Below are 20422 nucleotides of genomic sequence, written 5' to 3'. Positions count from 1 at the left end.
TGCTGTCATTTAGTGACCCCCTCGCATGTTTTTAACTCTAATTATATTGTCCTACTGGTTGAATGAATAGGTAAGGCTTCCAAATTGTGAACCATGCTTAGACCAATGGTTTAAACAAGGATCTAAAATGGCTAGCTGTTCTCTTTTCTCATTGGCCAACCTGGCATCACAAGTTGTAAAACTGATTGTGCTTTCCTGTAGCACATGCTATTGACTGACTGGCCTAGCTTCATAGTTATAGACGTGATATACGCCAGCATAGCTAATAACACCGTTTTGGGACACGTTAGCCTATCGTATCTAAAAATGGTGTTGATATAGGCATGCCTACTAGATGGTCTTTAGATAGGTTGAACGTTGCACACCTTCACACCAGATAGTATCCTCCTTGCTATAACCTTTTAGTGTAGCAAATCAATAATGAAAGGAGCTTCTTGGAGTCACTCAGATGAAATTACTTAAGACGTGTACAAGGTTTCATAAGCATGTTGCTCATCTGCTACTTCACTCACTCATGGACCAGCAGTGGAGGATTTTCTCCATTTCAAAATCGCAGACGACAACATCACTTCAGTGGATCATTCCACCACGACAGACTAAATTACTTGTAGTTGACTACAACATGTAAAAGTTGAAGACGATGACACAAAGTTGTCTTATTACCATGCGATTGGATGGTGGGTCTGCCATTTAAGGTCTCTGATAGGTTGATTCGCTAACGAATGTAATTTTCTGCTCAGCTGGCTGTCTTAAGCATCATGGCTAATTTTGGCCTATGAGAAAAGATAGCAGCTCGCCATTTTAGACCAATGGTTTAAACCATTGTCTAAGCAAGTATGCCCCCTACAGAGTTTCTGCTGTTTACAGTGCGCTTTCTGATTGTACAATGCAATCACTTTTGAAAGTAACCACTGTTGTTCCGGTTGAAGAGTCCCAGCTTTCTGTAGGTCTACATTTTATTTATGAACCATTGATTTATATCTACAGGCCATTCACGGTGAGTGCATTGGCCTACACATGAAATGTACTTTTAGTCATCAATTACATGGCTAAATTTAGAATTAGTGATTTAGCTCACCTCTTCCTCAGGTGGTGAATTAGCCCCAAATGAATAAACACTATTTTGACAGTCAAATATTGCATGACAATCACTGGTTTATGTTGCACATCAAAGTATCTTGAATCATGCATTCCTGCTAAAACATGTTAGATTAAACAATTTATTGAACCATGCCATTTTAAAGCAACACCTCGCAACACAATGCTTCTCCCCATGTAACCTACATGTGTGTATGTACTAACATGTATGTGTAACTGACAGATGCACACCACATGCTAATGTTTTTAAATACAGTGCATACTGAAAATATTCAGGCCCCTTGTCTTTTTCCACATTTTGTTATGTTACAGCCATATTCTAAAATGGATTTGATTTTTTTATCTACACACACACTACCCCATAATGACAAAGTGAAAAAGTTTATAAAGTTTTGCTAGAAATGTTAGCAAATTTATGGGGAAAAAAACAACCTTTATTTGCATAAGTATTTAGACCCTTTGCTATGAGAATCAAAATTGAGCTCAGGTGCATCCTTTTTCCATTGATAATCCTTGATGTTTCTACAACTTGATTGGAATCCAACTGTGGTAAATTCAATTGATTGGACATTATTTGGAAAGGCACACGCCTGTCTATATACCATCCCACAGTTGACACTGCATGGCAGCAAAAACCAAGCCACGAGGTCAAAGGAATAGTCCGTAGAGCTCCTAGACAGGATTGTGTTGAGGTACAGATCTGGGGAAGGGTACCAAAATATTTCTGCAGTGTTGAAGGTCCCCAAGAACACAGTTGCCTCCATCATTCTTAAATGGAAGTTGTTTGGAACCACCAAGACTCTTCCTAGAGTTGGTCGCCCAGCCAAACTGAGGAATCGGGGGAGAAGGGCTTTGGTCAGGTACAGCCAGAAGAGGATTGGCCACCACTCAGAGCCTGGTTCCTCTCAAGGTTTCTTCCTAGGTTCCTGCCTTTCTAGGGAGTTTTTCTTATCCACCATGCTTCTACATCTGCATTGGTTTCTGTTTGGGGTTCTAGGCTAGGTTTATGTAAATCACTTTGTGACATCTGCTGGTGTAAAAAGGGCTTTATGAATAAATTTGATTGAGGTGACCAAGAACCCGATGGGAGAATCTTCCAGAAGGTCAACCATCTCTGCAGCACTCCACCAATCAGGCCTTTATGGTAGAGTGGCCAGACGGAAGCCGCTCCTCAGTAAAAGGCACATGACAACCCGCTTGGAATTTGCCAAAAGGCACCTAAATGACTTAGACCATGAGAAACAAGATTCTCTGGTCTGATGAAACCAAGATTGAACTCTTTGGCCTTAATGCCAAGTGTCCCATCTAGAGGAAACCTGGCACCATCCCTATGGTGAAGCATGGTGGTGGCAGCATCATGCTATGGGGATATTTTTCAGCGGCAGGAACTGAGAGACTAGTCAGGATTGAGGGAAAGATGAACGGAGCATTGTCAATATGGGGTATGGTGTGTAGTTTGAGTAAAACAATTGAATCGATTTTAGAATATGGCTGTAATGTAACAAAATGTGGAAAAAGTCAAGGGGTCTGAATACTTTCTGAATGCAGTGTAAGACTTGCTGTCACCATTAGTGGCCGTAGGCTAATGGGGATCCTAATAAATAAAATTGTAGTACTCTAGTACACTTAATATATGCCATTTAGCAGACGCTTTTACGTTTTAAAAAATTACAAAATAAATCTGGGTGTTTGAAGTGAAACTAATCAGATCACAATACTCACTTTGAGCAATCATAAGTATTACCTTAGTGTTTTACCCTGATGAGTTCCAAAGTTTAACCCAGGGGCAGACTGGGACAAGAATTCGGCCCTGGAATTTTATCCACACCAGCCCACATCACTGTACACGTCGCTAACTCAATGAAGCAATTCCAGTGTATATTTGGCCTTATGTTTTAGGTTATTGTCCCGCTGAAAGGTGAATTTGTCTCCCAGTGTCTTTTGGAAAGCAGACTGAGGTTTTCCTCTAGGATTTTGCCTGTGCTTAGTTCTATTCTGTTTCTTTTTATCCTAAAAAACAACTCTGCAATCCTTGCCGATGACAAGCATACCCATCGGCCATCTCCATGCTTGGAAATAGGATGATTGGTACTCAGTGATGTGTTTGCACCAAACATAATGCTTTGTATTCAGGATATTTCTTTGCCACATGTCTTGCAGTTTTCACTTTAGTGCCTTAGAAATCTTTTTTTTAATTGATTTTTTTACCCTGTACAGGCTTCCTTCTTTTCAATCTGTCATTTAGGTTCGTATTGTGGAGTAACTACAATGTTGTTGATCCATCCTCAGTTTTCTCCTATTACAACCATTAAACTATGTAACAGTTTTAAAGTCACCATTGGCCTCATCATGAAATCCCCGAGTGGTTTTCTTCCTCTCCGGTAACTGAGTTTAAATCTGTTTGATATTCACTGCTCGACTGAGGAACATTACAATTATCTGTATGTGTGTGGTACAGCGATGAGGTAGTCTTACAAAAATCATGTTAAACACTATTATTGCACACAGAGTGAGTCCATGCAACTTATTATGTGACTTGTTAAGCAAATGTTTACTCCTGAACTTATTTAGGCTTGCCATAGCACAGGGGTTGAATACGTATTGACTCAAGACATTTCAGCTTTAATTTATTTGTAAAAATGTCTAAAAACATAATTGTGTGTAGGCCAATGACACAAAATCTCAATTTTAATCTATTTTAAATTCAGGCTGTGACACAAGAAACTCTGGAAATGTCTGAAGGCAGTGCCTCTGCTCTAGCCATTGTTTTTGCCTCCATGCTTTGCTGTCTATCTGTCTCAGCATCTTCTCTGCTGTCATTCTGTGCTTCTTTTGTTTTCTGCCTGTCTGTCTGCCTGCTTAAGCCTTATATGTTATACAAGCCAAGGTAACAACTTAGGCTATATTGCAAATTAGTGCATGTCAGTCCATCCAGGATTTTGCAGGTCTTTTTTTGTGACATTTGCTGCAGCAATTCTGTCATTGCCCACTCATCAGCCAAAAACTCATTATAGATTATTATGACAAAGAAATTAATATATATATATATATATTTCTTCATGATATGAGCCCCATGGCACCCCGGCCATTTCACCTTTTACATTTTTTTTATTAAGAAAGTATTTTTGTGTGTCAAGCACACCCAACAAAAAAATGGTCTAGCCCTTCTGGCATTAGTTTAACAGAGTCTGTCATACTGGTTTGATAAGGTAACGTTAGCCAACATTGTCTGTATTTTCATTCAGAATTAATTATTTGAGTTTTTAATATGATTGATTGATTCAGAGATTCTATGCTAGCCATTCTGGGCACTTTTTGTTGTATATACATACTGTAGTTGTTATTGTCAACACTTCATGCCTATGTTAGTCATTACAATACATGCGTTGTTTTTGTTTTGTTATCTTTTTGGTCAGCTACTGTTTCACATTCACAGCCATGCCCGCTAATCACTGATGTCAATCTAATGTACATATCCCAGCGACTGATTTGAATGTGGTGAGCTTTAATTTAATGGGTTTGAATGAACCAATCAAACATGATGTTTTGAATATCTACACCGCAAGCAAGTATCCATTGCATTGATTCAGGAAACTCATTTGCTGGATAAAGATGAACACAGATTCCAAAACAGACGCTATAAACTAATTGCCCATTCACGTGCTGCAAATAAGTCAAAAGGGAGTACTGATTTTGGTGGACAAAAAACTCCAGATCACTGTCGAGCTCTCAGGGAATTATTATTGTGGGGGCGATTTGTTTATGTATAGGTGACCGTGAAATTTTGCTTCAGTTCCATGACGGTCATCTCATGGTGGGGGGAGATTTTAATGCAACGATTGACCCAGCGTCAGAAAGATCCTCAAATAGTCACAGAGCACAAAGCAATAAATTGCGTTTTTATAGTGCCCTTTACTGTTTAGAAGCTACATTTGATATGCAAAGGTGCAATTTATTTATGCAAAATTTGGCTTTACCTAAATTGTATTTATTAGACAGTGAGCTGCTGGAACAACCCATAACCTTAGAAGAGCTAGGGGATGTGGTTAGGAAATCTCCCAGGCTTGATGGGATCCCCCCTGAACAATATCTGGTTCTATGGGATAAAGTTGGTCCCCTGATTTTGGACACCTTTATTTATGCTATTGAGACTGGGTCACTCCATAGAGACCAGAACATTGCTTTAATTACTCTGTTACTGAAGAAGGGAAAAGACCCGCATGAATGTTATTGTTACCACCTTTTCTCCCCGGTTTTGTAGGGATGCAAAGTTGTATGCAAAAGTATTGGCCATGCGTATTGATCTCTTGGTAAGTTAATACACCATGACCAAACTGGCTTTGTTAAAGGGAGATTTGCTGCATATAATGTACGCAGGTTACTGCATGTTATTGACATTGCTGACAGTTTACCTCATGACTGCACTGTTTTGTACCTCGATGCTGAAAAGGCATTCGACCGGTTAGAATGGGGATATTTATGGATGGTTTCGTAGAAGTTTTTGTTCGACCCTAATTTCATCTCTATCATCCTATGTCCCCACTGCTTTTTTCCAATTGCAATTTATGAGTCTTCACACTTTATGCAGATGACATCCTCTCTCTCTCTCTCTCTCTCTCTCTCTCTCTCTCCAGTTTAAAGAGCTGGGTGGATATATATTTTTGAACTTATTTACTTATTTGGGGGTTAAAATACATCCTACTCTATAAAAATGTTTTAGAGAGAACTTCTGTGGCATTTTGCAAAAAATGAAAGCGGATTTGCAGAGGTGGTCTAATCTAACTGTATCGTTACAGGGCAGAGTTATCACAGTGAAAATGAATATCTTGCCCTGGGTTAACTTTTTATTCTTCATGATCCCTTTGTCGCCACCTCCAACGTTTATAAAAGAAGCACGTGCATAACTTGATATGGGGTGGAAAGCGGGTTAGGATCAAACTCACTTCTTTGCTGCGTCGAAATGCACAGGAGGATTAGCTGTTCCGAATGTCAATTTATATAATTGGGCTTTTCAAATAAGAGCATTACGAGTGTGGCTGGACCGTCAATCAGTTTTACCTTGGAGAGCTATTGAATCTGCTCTGGTTAAACCGAATAGACTAGACAAGTTAGTATTTGCTGGGGATGATAGGAAATATCTTAGCTTTGGCAGCATAGTTCTGAACTCCTTGAATTTATGGAAGAGGGTGGAAAAGGTCATAGGTCATCAAAATTCCATCAGTTATATCCATTTATTGACAGATGGGCATCTTTTCACACAGGCCTCATGGTCTTCAAAATATGTTTATAATTTGAAGGACATTTATAGTGAGATTGGCTTGTGCACATTTCAGGATATTAAAGAAGACTATTCCCTGCCAAGATCCTCATACTTTCTGTATCTGCAGTTAAGGTCAGCAATGAAAGCTTATGGTGTACCCTGGAATATGCCCTTGTCAGAACACCCAAATGGCAGCCTGGATAGGTCCAGATTGGAGTTCAAGAGGGCTAGTAGCAGAGATACAGGGAAGTTGTATGGGAGACAGAGTCAGAGAGGATGGGATTATGAGTGGCACTGCCATGCCTCTGTGTTTGAACAGCCGAAGCCAACTAGTTTTCAACGTGTGTTCATGTTTTAATCTCATTCACACATTTACAGCATATCGACAATGGGCAATGCCACAAAATATAATAACATGCCTTTCTTGACACAGGCACACAGTAGCATAACCAAGTCACAGGAAAGCAACCATAATTCAACAGTCAGCTACTATAGTAGTGTATACAGTGGAAGTCGGAAGTTTACGTACACCTTAGCCAAATACATTTAAACTCAGTTTTTTCACAATTCCTGACATTTAATCCTAGTAAAAATTCCATGTCTTAGGTCAGTTAGGATCATCACTTTATTTTAAGAATGTGAAATGTCAGAATAATAGTGATTTATTTCAGCTTTGATTTCTTTCATCACATTCCCAGTGGGTCAGAAGTTTACATACACACAATTAGTGTTTGGTAGCATTGCCTTTAAATTGTTTAACTTGGGTCAAATGTTTTGTGTAGCCTTCCACATGCTTCTCACAATAAATGGGGTGAATTCTGGCCCATTCCTCCTGACATTGCTGGTGTAATTGAGTCAGGTTTGTAGGCTTCCTTGCTCGCACAAGCTTTTTCAGTTCTGCCACAAATGTTCCATAGGATTGAGGTCAGGGCTTTGTGATGACCACTCCAATACCTTGACTTTGTTGTCATTAAGCCATTTTGCCACAACTTTGGAAGTATGCTTGGGGTCATTGTCCATTTGGAGGACCCATTTGCAACCAAGCTTCAACTTCCTGACTCATGTCTTGATGTTGCTTCAATATATCTACATAATTTTCCTACCTCATGATGCCATCTATTTTGTGAAGTGCACCAGTCCCTCCTGCAGCAAAGCACCCCCACAACATGATGCTGCCACCCTTGTGCTTCACGGTTGGGATAGTGTTCTTCGGCTCATTAGGGCCAAACAGTTCTATTTTTGTTTCATCAGACCAGAGGACATTTCTCCAAAAAGTACAATCTTTGTCCCCATGTGCAGTTGCAAACCATAGTCTGTCTTTATGGCAGTCGTTTCTTCCTTGCTGAGCGTTCCACAGGGATGCTGGCCCATTTGGACACTAGTTGTGTATTTTTTAAAGAAGCTAAAAAAATATGGCCAGAAACTAAAGTTATCAGGGCAATGCACAGACAGCTGAGAGATGTGAGTGGAGTTAGGCCCTTCTACATGTAGTGTGTGCATAACTTTTCAAAATAACAGCATATTCATTACCTTAAACAATATGCACATGTTTTTTTTTAATTGTAATACGTATTTACACTTCGTCTCTTGGAAAATGATGTGCTGTATATGCAGTGCTTGACTTGAGCGGGAGCTCACTGGGGCTGAGTACCAGCACCTAATTTTCCACTGCTTGAGCTCCTGTTCCTCTTATAGAATATTCAGTGAGCCCAAAGCAAAGAAAATCTGTCCAATTGTAGAACACAAATAAAGCCACTGCTGGTACAGATACAAGTACTGTATGCTCATATCACTTGAAAAAAATAACATCTTACTAGAAACAATTTTATTACATCAAGCAGAGCAGTCAGTACAACACCTCAAATTCAATTAGTCATGACATTCACAATTTTACATGTAAATTCGAAGTCTTGGAATGCTCAACCGTCTCTAGCATAAATAATACTCCGTCAATTCAGATCATGGATTTTTCACCTGATGAGGCCAATATCCATAGCATGTCCTAAAATCCTGGATCCCAGGAAATTGTTTGCCTCGTCTCAGTCTCTTCGTAGCACACTACTTCATCTCCAGGTCTAAACTCGATGTCCTGATCCACAGAGAGGCCACACTCCATCCCCGTCTTCACCATCTGGACATCATCTTTGTGGTGCTTCAGTGCTGTCAAGGAGCCTGCAGGTAATACAAGACACCACACACAGTTTTCACTCTAATCAAGAATAAGAAACCAACTTTCACCAAATGTATTTGTGACTGACTCAAGAATAAGGGTGACCTGTCGTCAGAATACATACAAAATAAGCCACAGGTTTATCACATGACATTATCTGTATACACTAAGCAACCGGTTTGACTAATTACCAGTATGGAGCATTGATAGTAAATACAGAATTTCACATACTTAAAAATATGTATTTGAAAGTATAGTGTAGATATTCACACGCTCCTAAAAGGGTTCTATGGAATGAGGTGCTCATTTAGATATCATCCTATTTCATAAAGGAAAAAGTTAGATATATTTGATCATTTAAAACACAATACAACCACACATGTGGAGAATGCTTTTAAAATTGGGGATGACAAAAAAAACATTACCACTGTAGTCCTCTTAAATAAATGGCTTAAACAATGTACAAACATAAGCTACACAGTATACCTAGCCTACTAGGCATACTTGGGTTACAGATCTAATAATAATTCATATATTTTGGAACTTGTATAGTGCTTTAAAGAATCTCAAAGCTCATAGAAAGTAAAACAGACAAAAAATAGAAATGGAGACAAAGTATTAGGTCTGAAAAATGCATGAAAAGCCACCACATCTTGGCAGTGGTTAGGCGCATTCCCTGAACAGTCCCTGAACTTCCTCAGCTATCTCTGGACGCAGCATGCAATCCTTGATGTAATACTTCCAAACAAAAATAAACATTATTTTAATCCAAACAACAAGCTAGCTAGCTAACAAGCCCAAATATGGACTTTATCACAATCCTGCAAGTCTGAGAGTCCACAGTGACTCAGTGATCAAACCCTAGAGCAGCCAAATCCCCCCCCCAAAATACATTTTAAAAAATGCACAAAAAAAACAAAACAATACTAATAAACATATGTACAATATTTACAGAGCTCTCTGCCTGGGCTACAGTGCCATGGCAACCATGGAACCAGAGGTATTGGCATCTCCTCTTTTTTAATGTATTTAAAAGTATCAGCTAGATATTGAACCTCAGTAAGGATCCCGGATGAGTGACATTCCCTTTAGCTATTCGGTATGGTAGTAGGTCTTCGCGCTATCTTGCTTACCCTCCCAGATGACGTCGCGGCCTCGGACCAGTCGGAACTTCATCTTTCTATCTAGCTGACCCTTCTGAACTCTACAGCCGGCGACAGGCACTTTCTTCTTCCCAACAGTCACGTCAAACATGGCCAGGACAGATGCCTCCCCTAGAAAGAGAAGACGAAGAAAAATACTTTCAACCCATACGAGACGGAAATCGGTCTTCTGCTGTACCTAACCCCTCCACTACACAAACACACATTAGGTTGAAGAGGCTGGAGCAGAGGGCAGCCACAATGCAGCGCACAATGAGCAGTTTAGGAGGTTAAGTTAAGATCACTACCACCAGATTTTTTTCTCTCTTTTTCACCCGTCAGAACTGGGATTCAAAACAGTGTGAGATGCAAACAATACATTAGGGTTTCTAGCACAGTCTATTCCCAGTTTAGTGAAAAGACAGTTAGTTATCCAGTGTTTTTAAACTGCATGCAAACCAGCAAACAAAGCAACTAACAATACCGATATACAGGAATACATATCCTTGCATGATTCACTATTTCTTCTAAAATAAGTTGAAATGGGGAAAACTTTGTGTTCCCATATGTATGTGTTTGATTTACAACTGCATAGGATCCCTGAACTGATTTACTCAGAATTCAAATGAATCTGGTTGGAGACTTAAGTGATTCTTGTTAAGGGTATAATTTACCTCACCTGTGTAAATTGCAGGTGCCTACACAGTAAAAATAGCCATATGACATGTTTTGAAAGAGAACTGAATATTCTGCTCCATTGCAAAAGTGCCAATTTATTTGACCACTACAGTATGTCATTTTTGAAAATTACTATGTCATGTGTACGTTTATTGATTCGATGTATCCCAGGACTCCCAAGAACACTCAGTAACAATTGCCTGTGTTGACTACCCTGATTTATTAAATTAAAATACCACACACACACCGATCACATTCTCCTTCACAGACGGAGGGAGTTTACTGCTCAGCTCGTCCTTTAGGTCGTCGATGAGTTTGTAGATAACTTTGTGCATCTTTAGCATGATGCCTTTCTTAGTGGCCATCTGCTGAATGGACTTATTGACACCCACATTGAAGCCGTATATGGTGCCTGGTCATGGGAAGAAATAGCAAGTGTTACTATAACAATAAACAAAACATTTGTCAACAAAAAATCAAAAAGATCTTAAAACATTAGTTTACCAGTAAGACTTATTTTTCATTTTCAAAAGTGTAAATAAAGGGGATATAATAAAACACTTGTATAACAGGTAAGCAGACAGATCGAGGGGATACAAGAGCACATGCTTGAAGGGACATTAAACAATGGAATGTGAGGGAGATGATATTTAACTGGTTAAAACATAGCCCTTTAAACTTGTACCCGTAGACAGGTTGAAAAATGGCACATTTGGGCAGTGAGAAGCATCTAAATTGGCTATTCAATAAAATATTATAAATGACGTCAGAGCTCAGGCTTCACAGCGCTGTATTGGTTTCGACTGACAGCCATTCTGAACATGAGCACTGCAACGTGACAAGAAGTTGACCCCATCCAAATGTGCACTTGACATTTCCATATAATAAAACTCATGTCATATATATTTATGATCACCATGTTTGATGTAGTTAGAAGATTACATGGCGTCATACCCTGGGTTGTTCTGAACAGAATGAGCCTGTTTGTCTATTGTGAAGAAAATTTGCTGTGAAAGTCTAACACTGTAAGATCGTATTTCATACCGTAGCTCGTCATGTTTGCTTTCGGCGATTTGTAAATGGTCAGTTTTTGGATTGTGTAAACAACAGTAATAGTGTGACGGCGGGGATGCAGGGTTGTGTTCCAAACAAAACAAGTATGCTTGCTCTAGATCTTCAACAGCGCAGTTAGGAGAGCTCAAAAAAAGGACCTTATAGTTAAAGACTCTTGAGTCATGGAAGTGCATTGAAATTACTTTGGAGAAGTGTGTGGTCACGTCAGAGACGCCAGTTAGTTCTCTCACTCTAACCTTTGTCATTTTACTGTCTTATGTTGCACCTACTCCACCATTTCAATTAATATTCTTATTTTGTTACTGAATGTATCCAGAGTATTTTCAGATTTCGTTATTGGCTAATGCTGTGAAAAGTACACATACAATCAACAGTGTCATGTTTGGATTCAGTCTTTTGTCAGGTGAATTATTATGTCCTAGACTTTGGTCTAATAATTTCCCCATAATCACCAAAATGTTCCCTTTTAATTGCCATCATGCTTATACCATTCAAATGTATTCTGTAAGAAACACTTCCATTTAGGCCTATCCATATTGGCCAATTCCCATGAGTGTAAAGGGTTCAAATCATTACAAAGAAAGTTTGTTGAAGTGAAAGTAAACCAGATGTGTTTTAAGTTGAGTATTGGATAATAACTCCGAAGACAGTTAGAATGTACTCATGGGGCATTCTAACTACAGCAGTGATGCCGGCATTTCAGTCTTCTATTGAGACCAAACATCTCCCTTTTCAATGACATGGTGTGTGGAGGATGCACCTGAGAAGGTCTCGGCCAGGTTGAGATCGTTCTCGGAAACATCTCCGATGCCAAAGTGGACCACCTCCATCTGGCACTGGTGATGCGCATCGTAGCTCTCCAAGATGTTCAGGATAGCCTCGACAGAGCCATCCACATCACCTGCAGTGGCAAAAGACAAGTCGGTATGAAATGGCATAGGCTTTATTATAATTATTCATAGCATTAATTTTTTATTTATTTTGTGATTAATTTAGTTATTTCATGATGCATATAAATATTGAAATATGATTTTAATTAGGAGCATTTCTATTCTGTTCTGTAATTGAATCGTCTAGCCATGTCATTGAGTTATTCAGATTAATTAATTGATCTAGTCACCTTTGACAATAAGTGGTAGGGAGAGCTCTTGGGACTCCAACTTCTCGCTGGGCCGCATGGCCATGAGCTTTTTGTTGGCCTTGTACAGAGCAGACTTCCTTTGCCTCCAGCTGAGGTGGGCCAGGGGCTCTCGCTCCTTTTTATAGCTCTCTTGGTGCTCCCGTTGCTTTACCTCAATGGCTTGCATGTCCTCCTTCAGTTTGTCCTGTTCCTCCTGGTAGCACCGCCAGTCCACCACCTCCCTTGCTCTTTTCTATAGTTGAGTGGATAAAGATCAATAGAATGGGGTAATATGGTGTCACAACAGATATATTAACAGACGAGACAAAAACATAACTCAGAGCTCAAAAGTGACTATGGTCTGAAATATGCTTGTAAGTCTGAATTGGGGCATTACCAGTAATAAGTAAGGAAAGACAATATGTTACTCTGGACCATGATCTCTCTTCTGACGAACATATCAAGACTGTTTCAAGGACAGCTTTCTTCCATCTGACGCAGAAAAATTAATCCATGCTTGTGTCACTTCTATGTTAGACTACTGCAATGCTCTACTTTCCGGCGACCCGGATAAAGCACTAAATAAACTTGAGTTAGTGTTAAACACGGCTGCTAGAATCTTGACTAGAACCCAAAAATGTGATCATATTACACCAGTGCTAGCCTCTCTACACTGGCCTCCTGTTAAGGCAAGGGCTGATTTCAAGGTTTTACTGCTAACCTACAAACCATTACATGGGCTTGCTCCTACCTATCTTTCCGATTTGGTCCTGCCATACATACCTACACGCTACGGTCACAAGACTCTGGCCTCCTTACTGTCCCTAGAATTTCTAAGCAAACAGCTGAAGGCAGGGCTTTCTCCTATAGAGCACCATTTTTATAGAATGGTCTGCCTACCCATGTGAGAGACGCAGACTCTGTCTCAACCTTTAATTCTTTATTGAAGACTCATCTCTTCAGTAGGTCCTATGATTGAGTGTAATCTGGCCCAGGAGTGTGAGGGTGAACGGAAAGGCACTTTCCGTCTCCGCCTGGCCGGTTCCCCTCTCTCCACTGGGATTCTCTGCCTCTAACCCTATTACAGGGGTTGAGTCACTGGCTTACTGGTGCTCTTCCATGCCGTCCCTAGGAGGGGTGCGTCACTTGAATGGGTTGAGTCACTGACGTGATATTCCTGTCTGGGTTGGCGCGCGCCCCCCCCCCCCCGGGTTGTGCCGTGGTGGAGATCTTTGTGGGTGATACTAAGCTTTGTCTCAGGACGGTAGGTTGGTGGTTGAAGATATCCCTCTAGTGGTGTGTGGGCTGTGCTTTGGCAAAGTGGGTGGGGTTATATCCTGCCTGTTTGGCCCTGTCCAGGGGTATCGTTGGATGGGGACCCAGTGTCTCCAGACCCCTCCTGTCTCAGCCTCCAATATTTATGCTGCAGTAGTTTGTGTCGGGGGGCTAGGGTCAGTCTGTTATATCTGGAGGATTTCTCCTGTCTTATCCAGTGTCCTGTGTGAAATTAAGTATGCTCTCTCTTTCTCTCTTGGGAGGACCTGAGCCCTAGGACCATGCCTCAGGACTACCTGGCCTGATGACTCCTTGCTGTCCCCAGTCCGCCTGGCCGTGCTGCTGCTCCAGTTTCAACTGTTCTGCCTGCGGCTATGGAATCCTGACTTGTTCACCACGTGCTACCTGTCCCAGACCTATTATTTGACCATGTTGGTCATTTATGAACATTTGAACATCTTGGCCATGTTCTGTTATAATCTCCACCCGGCACAGCCAGAAGAGGACTGGCCACCCCTCATAGCCTGGTTCCTCTCTAGGTTTCTTCCTAGGTTCTGGCCTTTCTAGGGAGTTTTTCCTAGCCACTGTGCTTCTACACCTGCATTGCTTGCTGTTTGGGGTTTGAGGCTGGGTTTCTGTACAGCACTTTGAGATATCAGCTGATGTAAGAAGGGCTTTATAAATAAATTTGATTTGAATATTTTATCAGTGTATGATGACTAGCCTTATGTTTTATGCTGCTTTGTGCAGAGGGAACATCAACATTACACGGTGATAAACTAAACTTAGTTGAATACACTGACTAAGGCAAAAAGACTGGAAGTAGTTATTTGGCAGATCTAAAACTAGCGAATTAGATTAACTTCTCTCGCTAGCTAGCGTGCTAACCAGCGAAAAAGCTAGGGGTAAACAAACAGTGACGTAAGTATAACGTGACAGGTTTACGGTCTGTGTTAGCAGGTCGGGTAACGCAGAGTGACAGAATAAATATCAATCAAATCACTTGTTGTGACAGCGAATTATGTTAATAATGAAGCTACTGAAAATGTTTATTGAAACTACCAAAAAGTGTCAGTAGTTTGCTTAGGTTGACGGCAAAGTTAGGCTAATTACATGAGAGTACCCTACGTCCGTACTCTGCTCTGAGGCGTGGTCACACTAAGCCATGCCTCGCCGTGTGTATCTATAGTGCACCTGTGACCGCCAATACAGCGCGGCATGGAACGCTGCTTGTCCAATTAGCATCCAGGATCCAAACAAGCCGTTTTAGAACTGACATTAGTGTTATTAAACAATCTTCACTGCAAATTGAAGTGGGAGTTGTCAACACAAGGATTGACTTGGCCGGCTGCATACGTGACACGTCAACAATGCATGGTATTGGATCGTATCTGAAGGCAATTAATGACTCAGATGAGGCCTAATTCCAACTGTACTACTCCTCATTCACATAAATAAATAAAAACGTCCAGATATTGCTTTGAGGCTGGCTTGTATGACTACCACATTCGGAGTTGGCTGAATCACACAGGCTTTAGAATTCATCTACCCTTCTAATAATGCAATATATGTCACCTCAGACTTCATCTCGGCAACCCACAACCAAAATCTTGCCGAAACGCTGGCTACTGGATAAGGTTCTGGGGGAGAGGTACACCGTAAATAGGTGCACAGGAACAATTGTTCCTCATCTCACTGTCCTAGGATAGACGTTACATTTATGTTATGTCTGTCCAGGAGAGATTACCTCAGACTCTACTTCCAGGATCTCCTCGCCGGCAGAGGGGAGCTCCTTCCACCCCACTATCTCCACAGCAGTGCTCGGCCCAGCTTCCTTCACTGTGCAGTTGTTCTCGTCAAACAAGAAGCGCACCTTGGCCCATGTCTTCCCCGCAACCAAAGTGCAGCCCTTTTTTAACGTGCCTCGCTGGACAATTGCTGTCGTAACTGGCCTGCAAAACAGGACATCATTTATAAAAATGTATTTGTAAGCAGCATCTTATTGAACTGACATTCATTTAAAAATAGTTTAAACATTTGAAATGTTTACCAAAGCTATTTTTAATTTCCGTTACTCCAATAATTTCACTCAAATTGTAATGGATTACATGCATTTGACAATATAATGCTTTTAGGTTGTGATTTTGTGTGAATGTTGGCAGTTTTGTAACCCGATTAAATCGAGCTAGAGTGCTTGGTGCAACCATTCCAACAACCAAATGCTAAGCTCATGCTCTCATCCGTGGCTGTGCCATGGAGAGACGCACCCCTTGCCCTTATCCGAGCGGCTCTCGATAATGGTGCCCTCCACTAGGCCTGTCGGGTCACCCTTCAGCTCCATCACCTCCGCCAGGGTCACCGTGGCCTCTGCCAGCTCCAGCAGATTGTCCCCCTATGGAATCATATTGTTGTCTTTTAATGTCATGACTTTGGCATTATGCAAAGACTTGGTGAAATAGGGTGGGGCCAGACAGTTTTAATACAAACATTTTTATCCACATTTACCAACTTTAGACAACTATTGAGGGACAAAAACAGACAGTGACAAATGCATAATAAGCACATTAAGTGGGCAGTAGTGTTTGTATTAAGGCTGGACCATGTTTGGCGGACTGTCCTAACCCCCAAGATGAGACAAGGGGCAGAATCCAATTAACAAACATATGCATATATATACACACACACACACACATTAGGCTTGCTAAATGTCTGACATTTTGTTTCCCACCTGGTCTGCTGTAATAAATGAGAAATGGAAATGAGTCCATTTTATATATTCAATGATATATTAAAAAAGTATACCTCCTTCCTATGGATGAGGAACTCACCTTCAGGGCAGAAACGTGGATAGCCTGAACCTCTCCTCCATACTCCTCGCATACCACATCATGGGATAGTAGTTCCTGCTTCACACGCGCTGGGTCAGCTTGATGCTTGTCACACTTGTTCACTGCCACAATGATTGGCACTGCAGATACACCAAACCCCCCCACCAATTTTACTATTCAGGTACATAAAAGGCATAAAATAATGAACTGTCATTAAATGAGCTCATTGGGAGCCTTGTTCAGACCAACAATGTTATCTCTTGAAACGTCTCGTTAGCCACGAAAAGGCAGTGATGATTTATACTGAACAAAAATATAAAAAAACACAATATGCAACAATTTCAAAGATTTTACTGAGTTACAGTTCATATAAAGAAATCAGTCGAATGAAATTCATTAAGTCCTAATCTATGGATTTCACATGACTGGGTATACAGACATGTATCTGTTGGTCCCAGATACCTAAAAAAAAAAAAAATAGGGGTGTGGATCAGAAAACAAGCCAGTATCTGGTGTGACCACCATTTGCCTCATGCAGCACAACACCTTCACATAGAGTTGATCAGGCTGTTGATTGTGGCCAGTGGAATATTGTCCCACTCCTCTTCAATGGCAGTGCGAAGTCGCTGGATATTGGCAGGAAGTGGAACGCGCCGTCGTACACGTCGATCAAGAGCATCCCAAACATGCTCAATGGGTGATGTCTGGTGAGTATGCAATCCATGGAAGAACTGGGACATTTTCAGCTTCCAGGAATTGTGTACAGATCCTTGCGACATGCATTATCATATTGAAACATGAGGTAATGGTGGCGGATAAATGGGACGACAGTGGGCCTCAGGACATCGCCACGGTATCTCTGAATTCAAATCGCCATTGATAAAATGCAATTGTGTTCATTGTCCATAGCTTATGCCTGCCCATACCATAACCCCACCACCACCATGGGGCACTCTATTCACAACGTTGACGTCGCACACACGAAGCCATGCACGTGGTCTGTGGTTGTGAGGCCGGTCGGACGTACTGCCAAATTCTCTAAAATGACATTGGGGGCAGCTTATGGTAGAGAAATGCACATTCAATAATCTGGTAACAGCTCTGGTGGACATTCCTGCAGTCAGCATGCCAATTGCACGCACCCTCAAAATTTGAGACATCTGTAACATTGTGTTGTGTGACAAAACGGCATATTTCAGAGTGTTTTTTTATTGTCCCCAGCACAAGTGGCACCTGTGTAATCAGCTTCTTGATACGCCACACCTTTCAGGTGGATGGAATATCTTAGCAAAGGAGCTCACTAACAGGGATGTAAACACACTCGTGTACAAAAGTTGAGAGAAATTGTTTTTTTTTGTGTGTATGGAACATTTTTGGGATATTTTATTTCAGCTCATGAAACATGGGTCAAACTTTACATGTTGCAATTATATTTCTGTTCAGTGTATATAGATTTAAAGTCAACAGCAGGAATATGTGTTGTACATGATGCTATCGCCAGCTGCAGTTTGGATTGAATGCCATCAATCCCTACAGTTAAGGTTATTTAATCTATAAAAAATATTAATGTCCCTCAAAGATGTCACCCAAAATGTGTTATAGTTGCATAGAAATAACAACATGAAATATGACAGTACCTTGGGCTTTTTTGGCATGTAGGATGGATTCAATCGTCTGCTTCATGACTCCGTCATCTGCAGCAACAACCAGGATGACAATGTCTGTAGCCAAAGCTCCACGGGCCCTCATGGCGGAGAAGGCTGCGTGCCCTGGGGTGTCCAAGAAGGTGATCTTTTCCCCCGAAGGAAGTTGAACTGCAGAGAGAAATCAGGATGGAACCTTCTGAAATCTGTGAAGATAAATCTAACCTCACTGAGAAATTTGGTATATTCAAAATATGTATTGCGATGAGGCATCATAGCACCAGGTTGAGAAATAACTTTTACAGTTTAGCCTTGCAATGATCTGCTTCGACAGGTGGTCTCCAGCCTCAAGCAAAGAGTGGATATGTGGACAGGTCTGAGGGGAGCTTCCGGTGTTAGTCAACATTTTCATACAATATTAATATGATTCCCTTGATTCATTCAGCTAGATTCTGTAAGATTCACTACTACTAGCAGCTAGTTTTATGATCAATAAACATTCCACTAAAAAAACACTTCTTGTGGAGTCTAGGTGTTTCCCTACCCAGGAAGGCTCCAATGTGCTGGGTGATTCCCCCTGCTTCCCCCGCAGCCACCTGGCTCTTCCTAAGGCTGTCCAACAGAGTGGTCTTTCCGTGATCTACGTGGCCCATTATGGTGACGACAGGAGGACGAGACACCAGGACGGCCGGATCTGGTGGATCTCTAGAATAAACATTGATTTACATTCAGACGAAACTTCTGTTTGTATTTTGCATGTTCATTCATGTGAAAAAAAAAAACAAACTCTAAATATAATAAAATGTTTCTAAAAAAGTTAATATTCAGGTGGTATAACTTGGGTTTTATCCAAGTTTGAGCTTGAATGGGAATGTCAGTACCTGGATGGTACTGAGCCCTTTCTACCCTAATGCCTACAGACGGCCAACAACCAATTCTCAAGAGGTTTTGTTTTGAAATGTCCAGCATCTGTCAACCAAAATACTCTATTAACCACCCTTCTAACAATCAGATGACAAGACAGGTCCTCTACCTTCTCTGAGTGTCTTTGTTCTCACGCTCTTTGGACTCCACCAGCTTGGCCCACTTGAACTTCATCCCAGACCTCTTCACAACCTCCTTGATCCACTGCTCCTCCAGAACAGAGTGGGGCTCTAGGGAATCAAGGTCCACTGAGGTGTTGAGCAGAGCCTCAAAGACATGATCTATGGAATAAATGGTACGCTGTTCAAATCAGTACTACACATCAGACCTGCGTTGTATTCATTAGTGTACACCGTAGCGAAACGTTTTAGAATGGAAAACGAAAACAAGCGTTTTTTATTGGACATGTTTAATCATCTTGGAACACACTCAATACTTCATACCATAATTCAGTAAAATAAATAATGACTTTAAATACTATTGAATGATTATACATTACATTTAAATCAGCCTTACCAAAGTCTTTGTTCATAGCTTGAGCCAGTGCAGACACCGTCATCTTCTGCTTTATTTCTACTTCCTGTTTGTCCTGCTTCAGTTTGACTTTCTGAACTTTACTATGGCCTTTACCCTAGAAAAAAAAGAACATGACAAAAAATGTTAATGGATCTAAAATCATAAGGAAAGACCACATTTTCAATAGAGATCAAGGCCTATTACATTTCTTATAATTTGCATTTACAGTGCATTAGGAAAGTATTCAGACCCCTTGACTTTTTCCACATTTTGTTACGTGACAGCCTTGTTCGAAAATGGATTGGTTTTTTTCCATCATCTATCCACACACTTAAATATGACATTAACATAAGTATTCAGACCCTTAACTCAGTACTTTGTTGAAGACCCTTCAGCAGCAATTACAGCATCGAGTCTTCTTGGGAATGACGCTACAAGCTTGGCACAACTTTACTTGGGGAATTTCTCCCATTCTTCTCTGCAGATCCTCTCAAACCCGGTCAGGTCGCTGCTCAGCTACTTTCAGGTCTCTCCAGAGATGTTAGATTAGGTTGAAGTCCGGGTTCTGGCTGTGTGCTTAGGGTTGTTGTCCTCTTGGAAGGTGAAGCTTTGCCCCAGTCTGAGGTCCTGAGCAGATTTCATCAAGGACCTCTCTGTACTTTGCTCTGTTCATCTTTCCATTGATCCTGACTAG

General features: G+C 41.0%; 1 protein-coding gene across 1 annotated transcript in view; it reads right to left on the bottom strand.

Moving 5' to 3' along the window:
- Positions 1–7894: 7894 nt before the first annotated feature.
- mtif2 (mitochondrial translational initiation factor 2) overlaps positions 7895–20422 on the bottom strand; it is a 14921-nt gene continuing 2393 nt past the window's right edge. The window contains exons 3-14 of the mRNA XM_035778801.2: positions 19729–19843; positions 19322–19493; positions 18833–18993; positions 18283–18459; positions 16646–16785; positions 16085–16209; positions 15565–15769; positions 12543–12795; positions 12183–12323; positions 10596–10760; positions 9662–9802; positions 7895–8530 (exon numbers count right to left, since the gene is read on the bottom strand). Of these exons, the coding sequence (XP_035634694.1) occupies positions 8361–8530; positions 9662–9802; positions 10596–10760; positions 12183–12323; positions 12543–12795; positions 15565–15769; positions 16085–16209; positions 16646–16785; positions 18283–18459; positions 18833–18993; positions 19322–19493; positions 19729–19843 (1965 nt within the window). The 3' untranslated portion in view covers positions 7895–8360. The remainder of the gene's footprint in view (positions 8531–9661; positions 9803–10595; positions 10761–12182; positions 12324–12542; positions 12796–15564; positions 15770–16084; positions 16210–16645; positions 16786–18282; positions 18460–18832; positions 18994–19321; positions 19494–19728; positions 19844–20422) is intronic.

This window comes from Oncorhynchus keta, chromosome 10 (assembly GCF_023373465.1).
Source record: "Oncorhynchus keta strain PuntledgeMale-10-30-2019 chromosome 10, Oket_V2, whole genome shotgun sequence".
In the NCBI taxonomy this organism is placed as follows: domain Eukaryota; kingdom Metazoa; phylum Chordata; class Actinopteri; order Salmoniformes; family Salmonidae; genus Oncorhynchus; species Oncorhynchus keta.
This window is presented reverse-complemented; position numbering and strand designations above follow the sequence as displayed.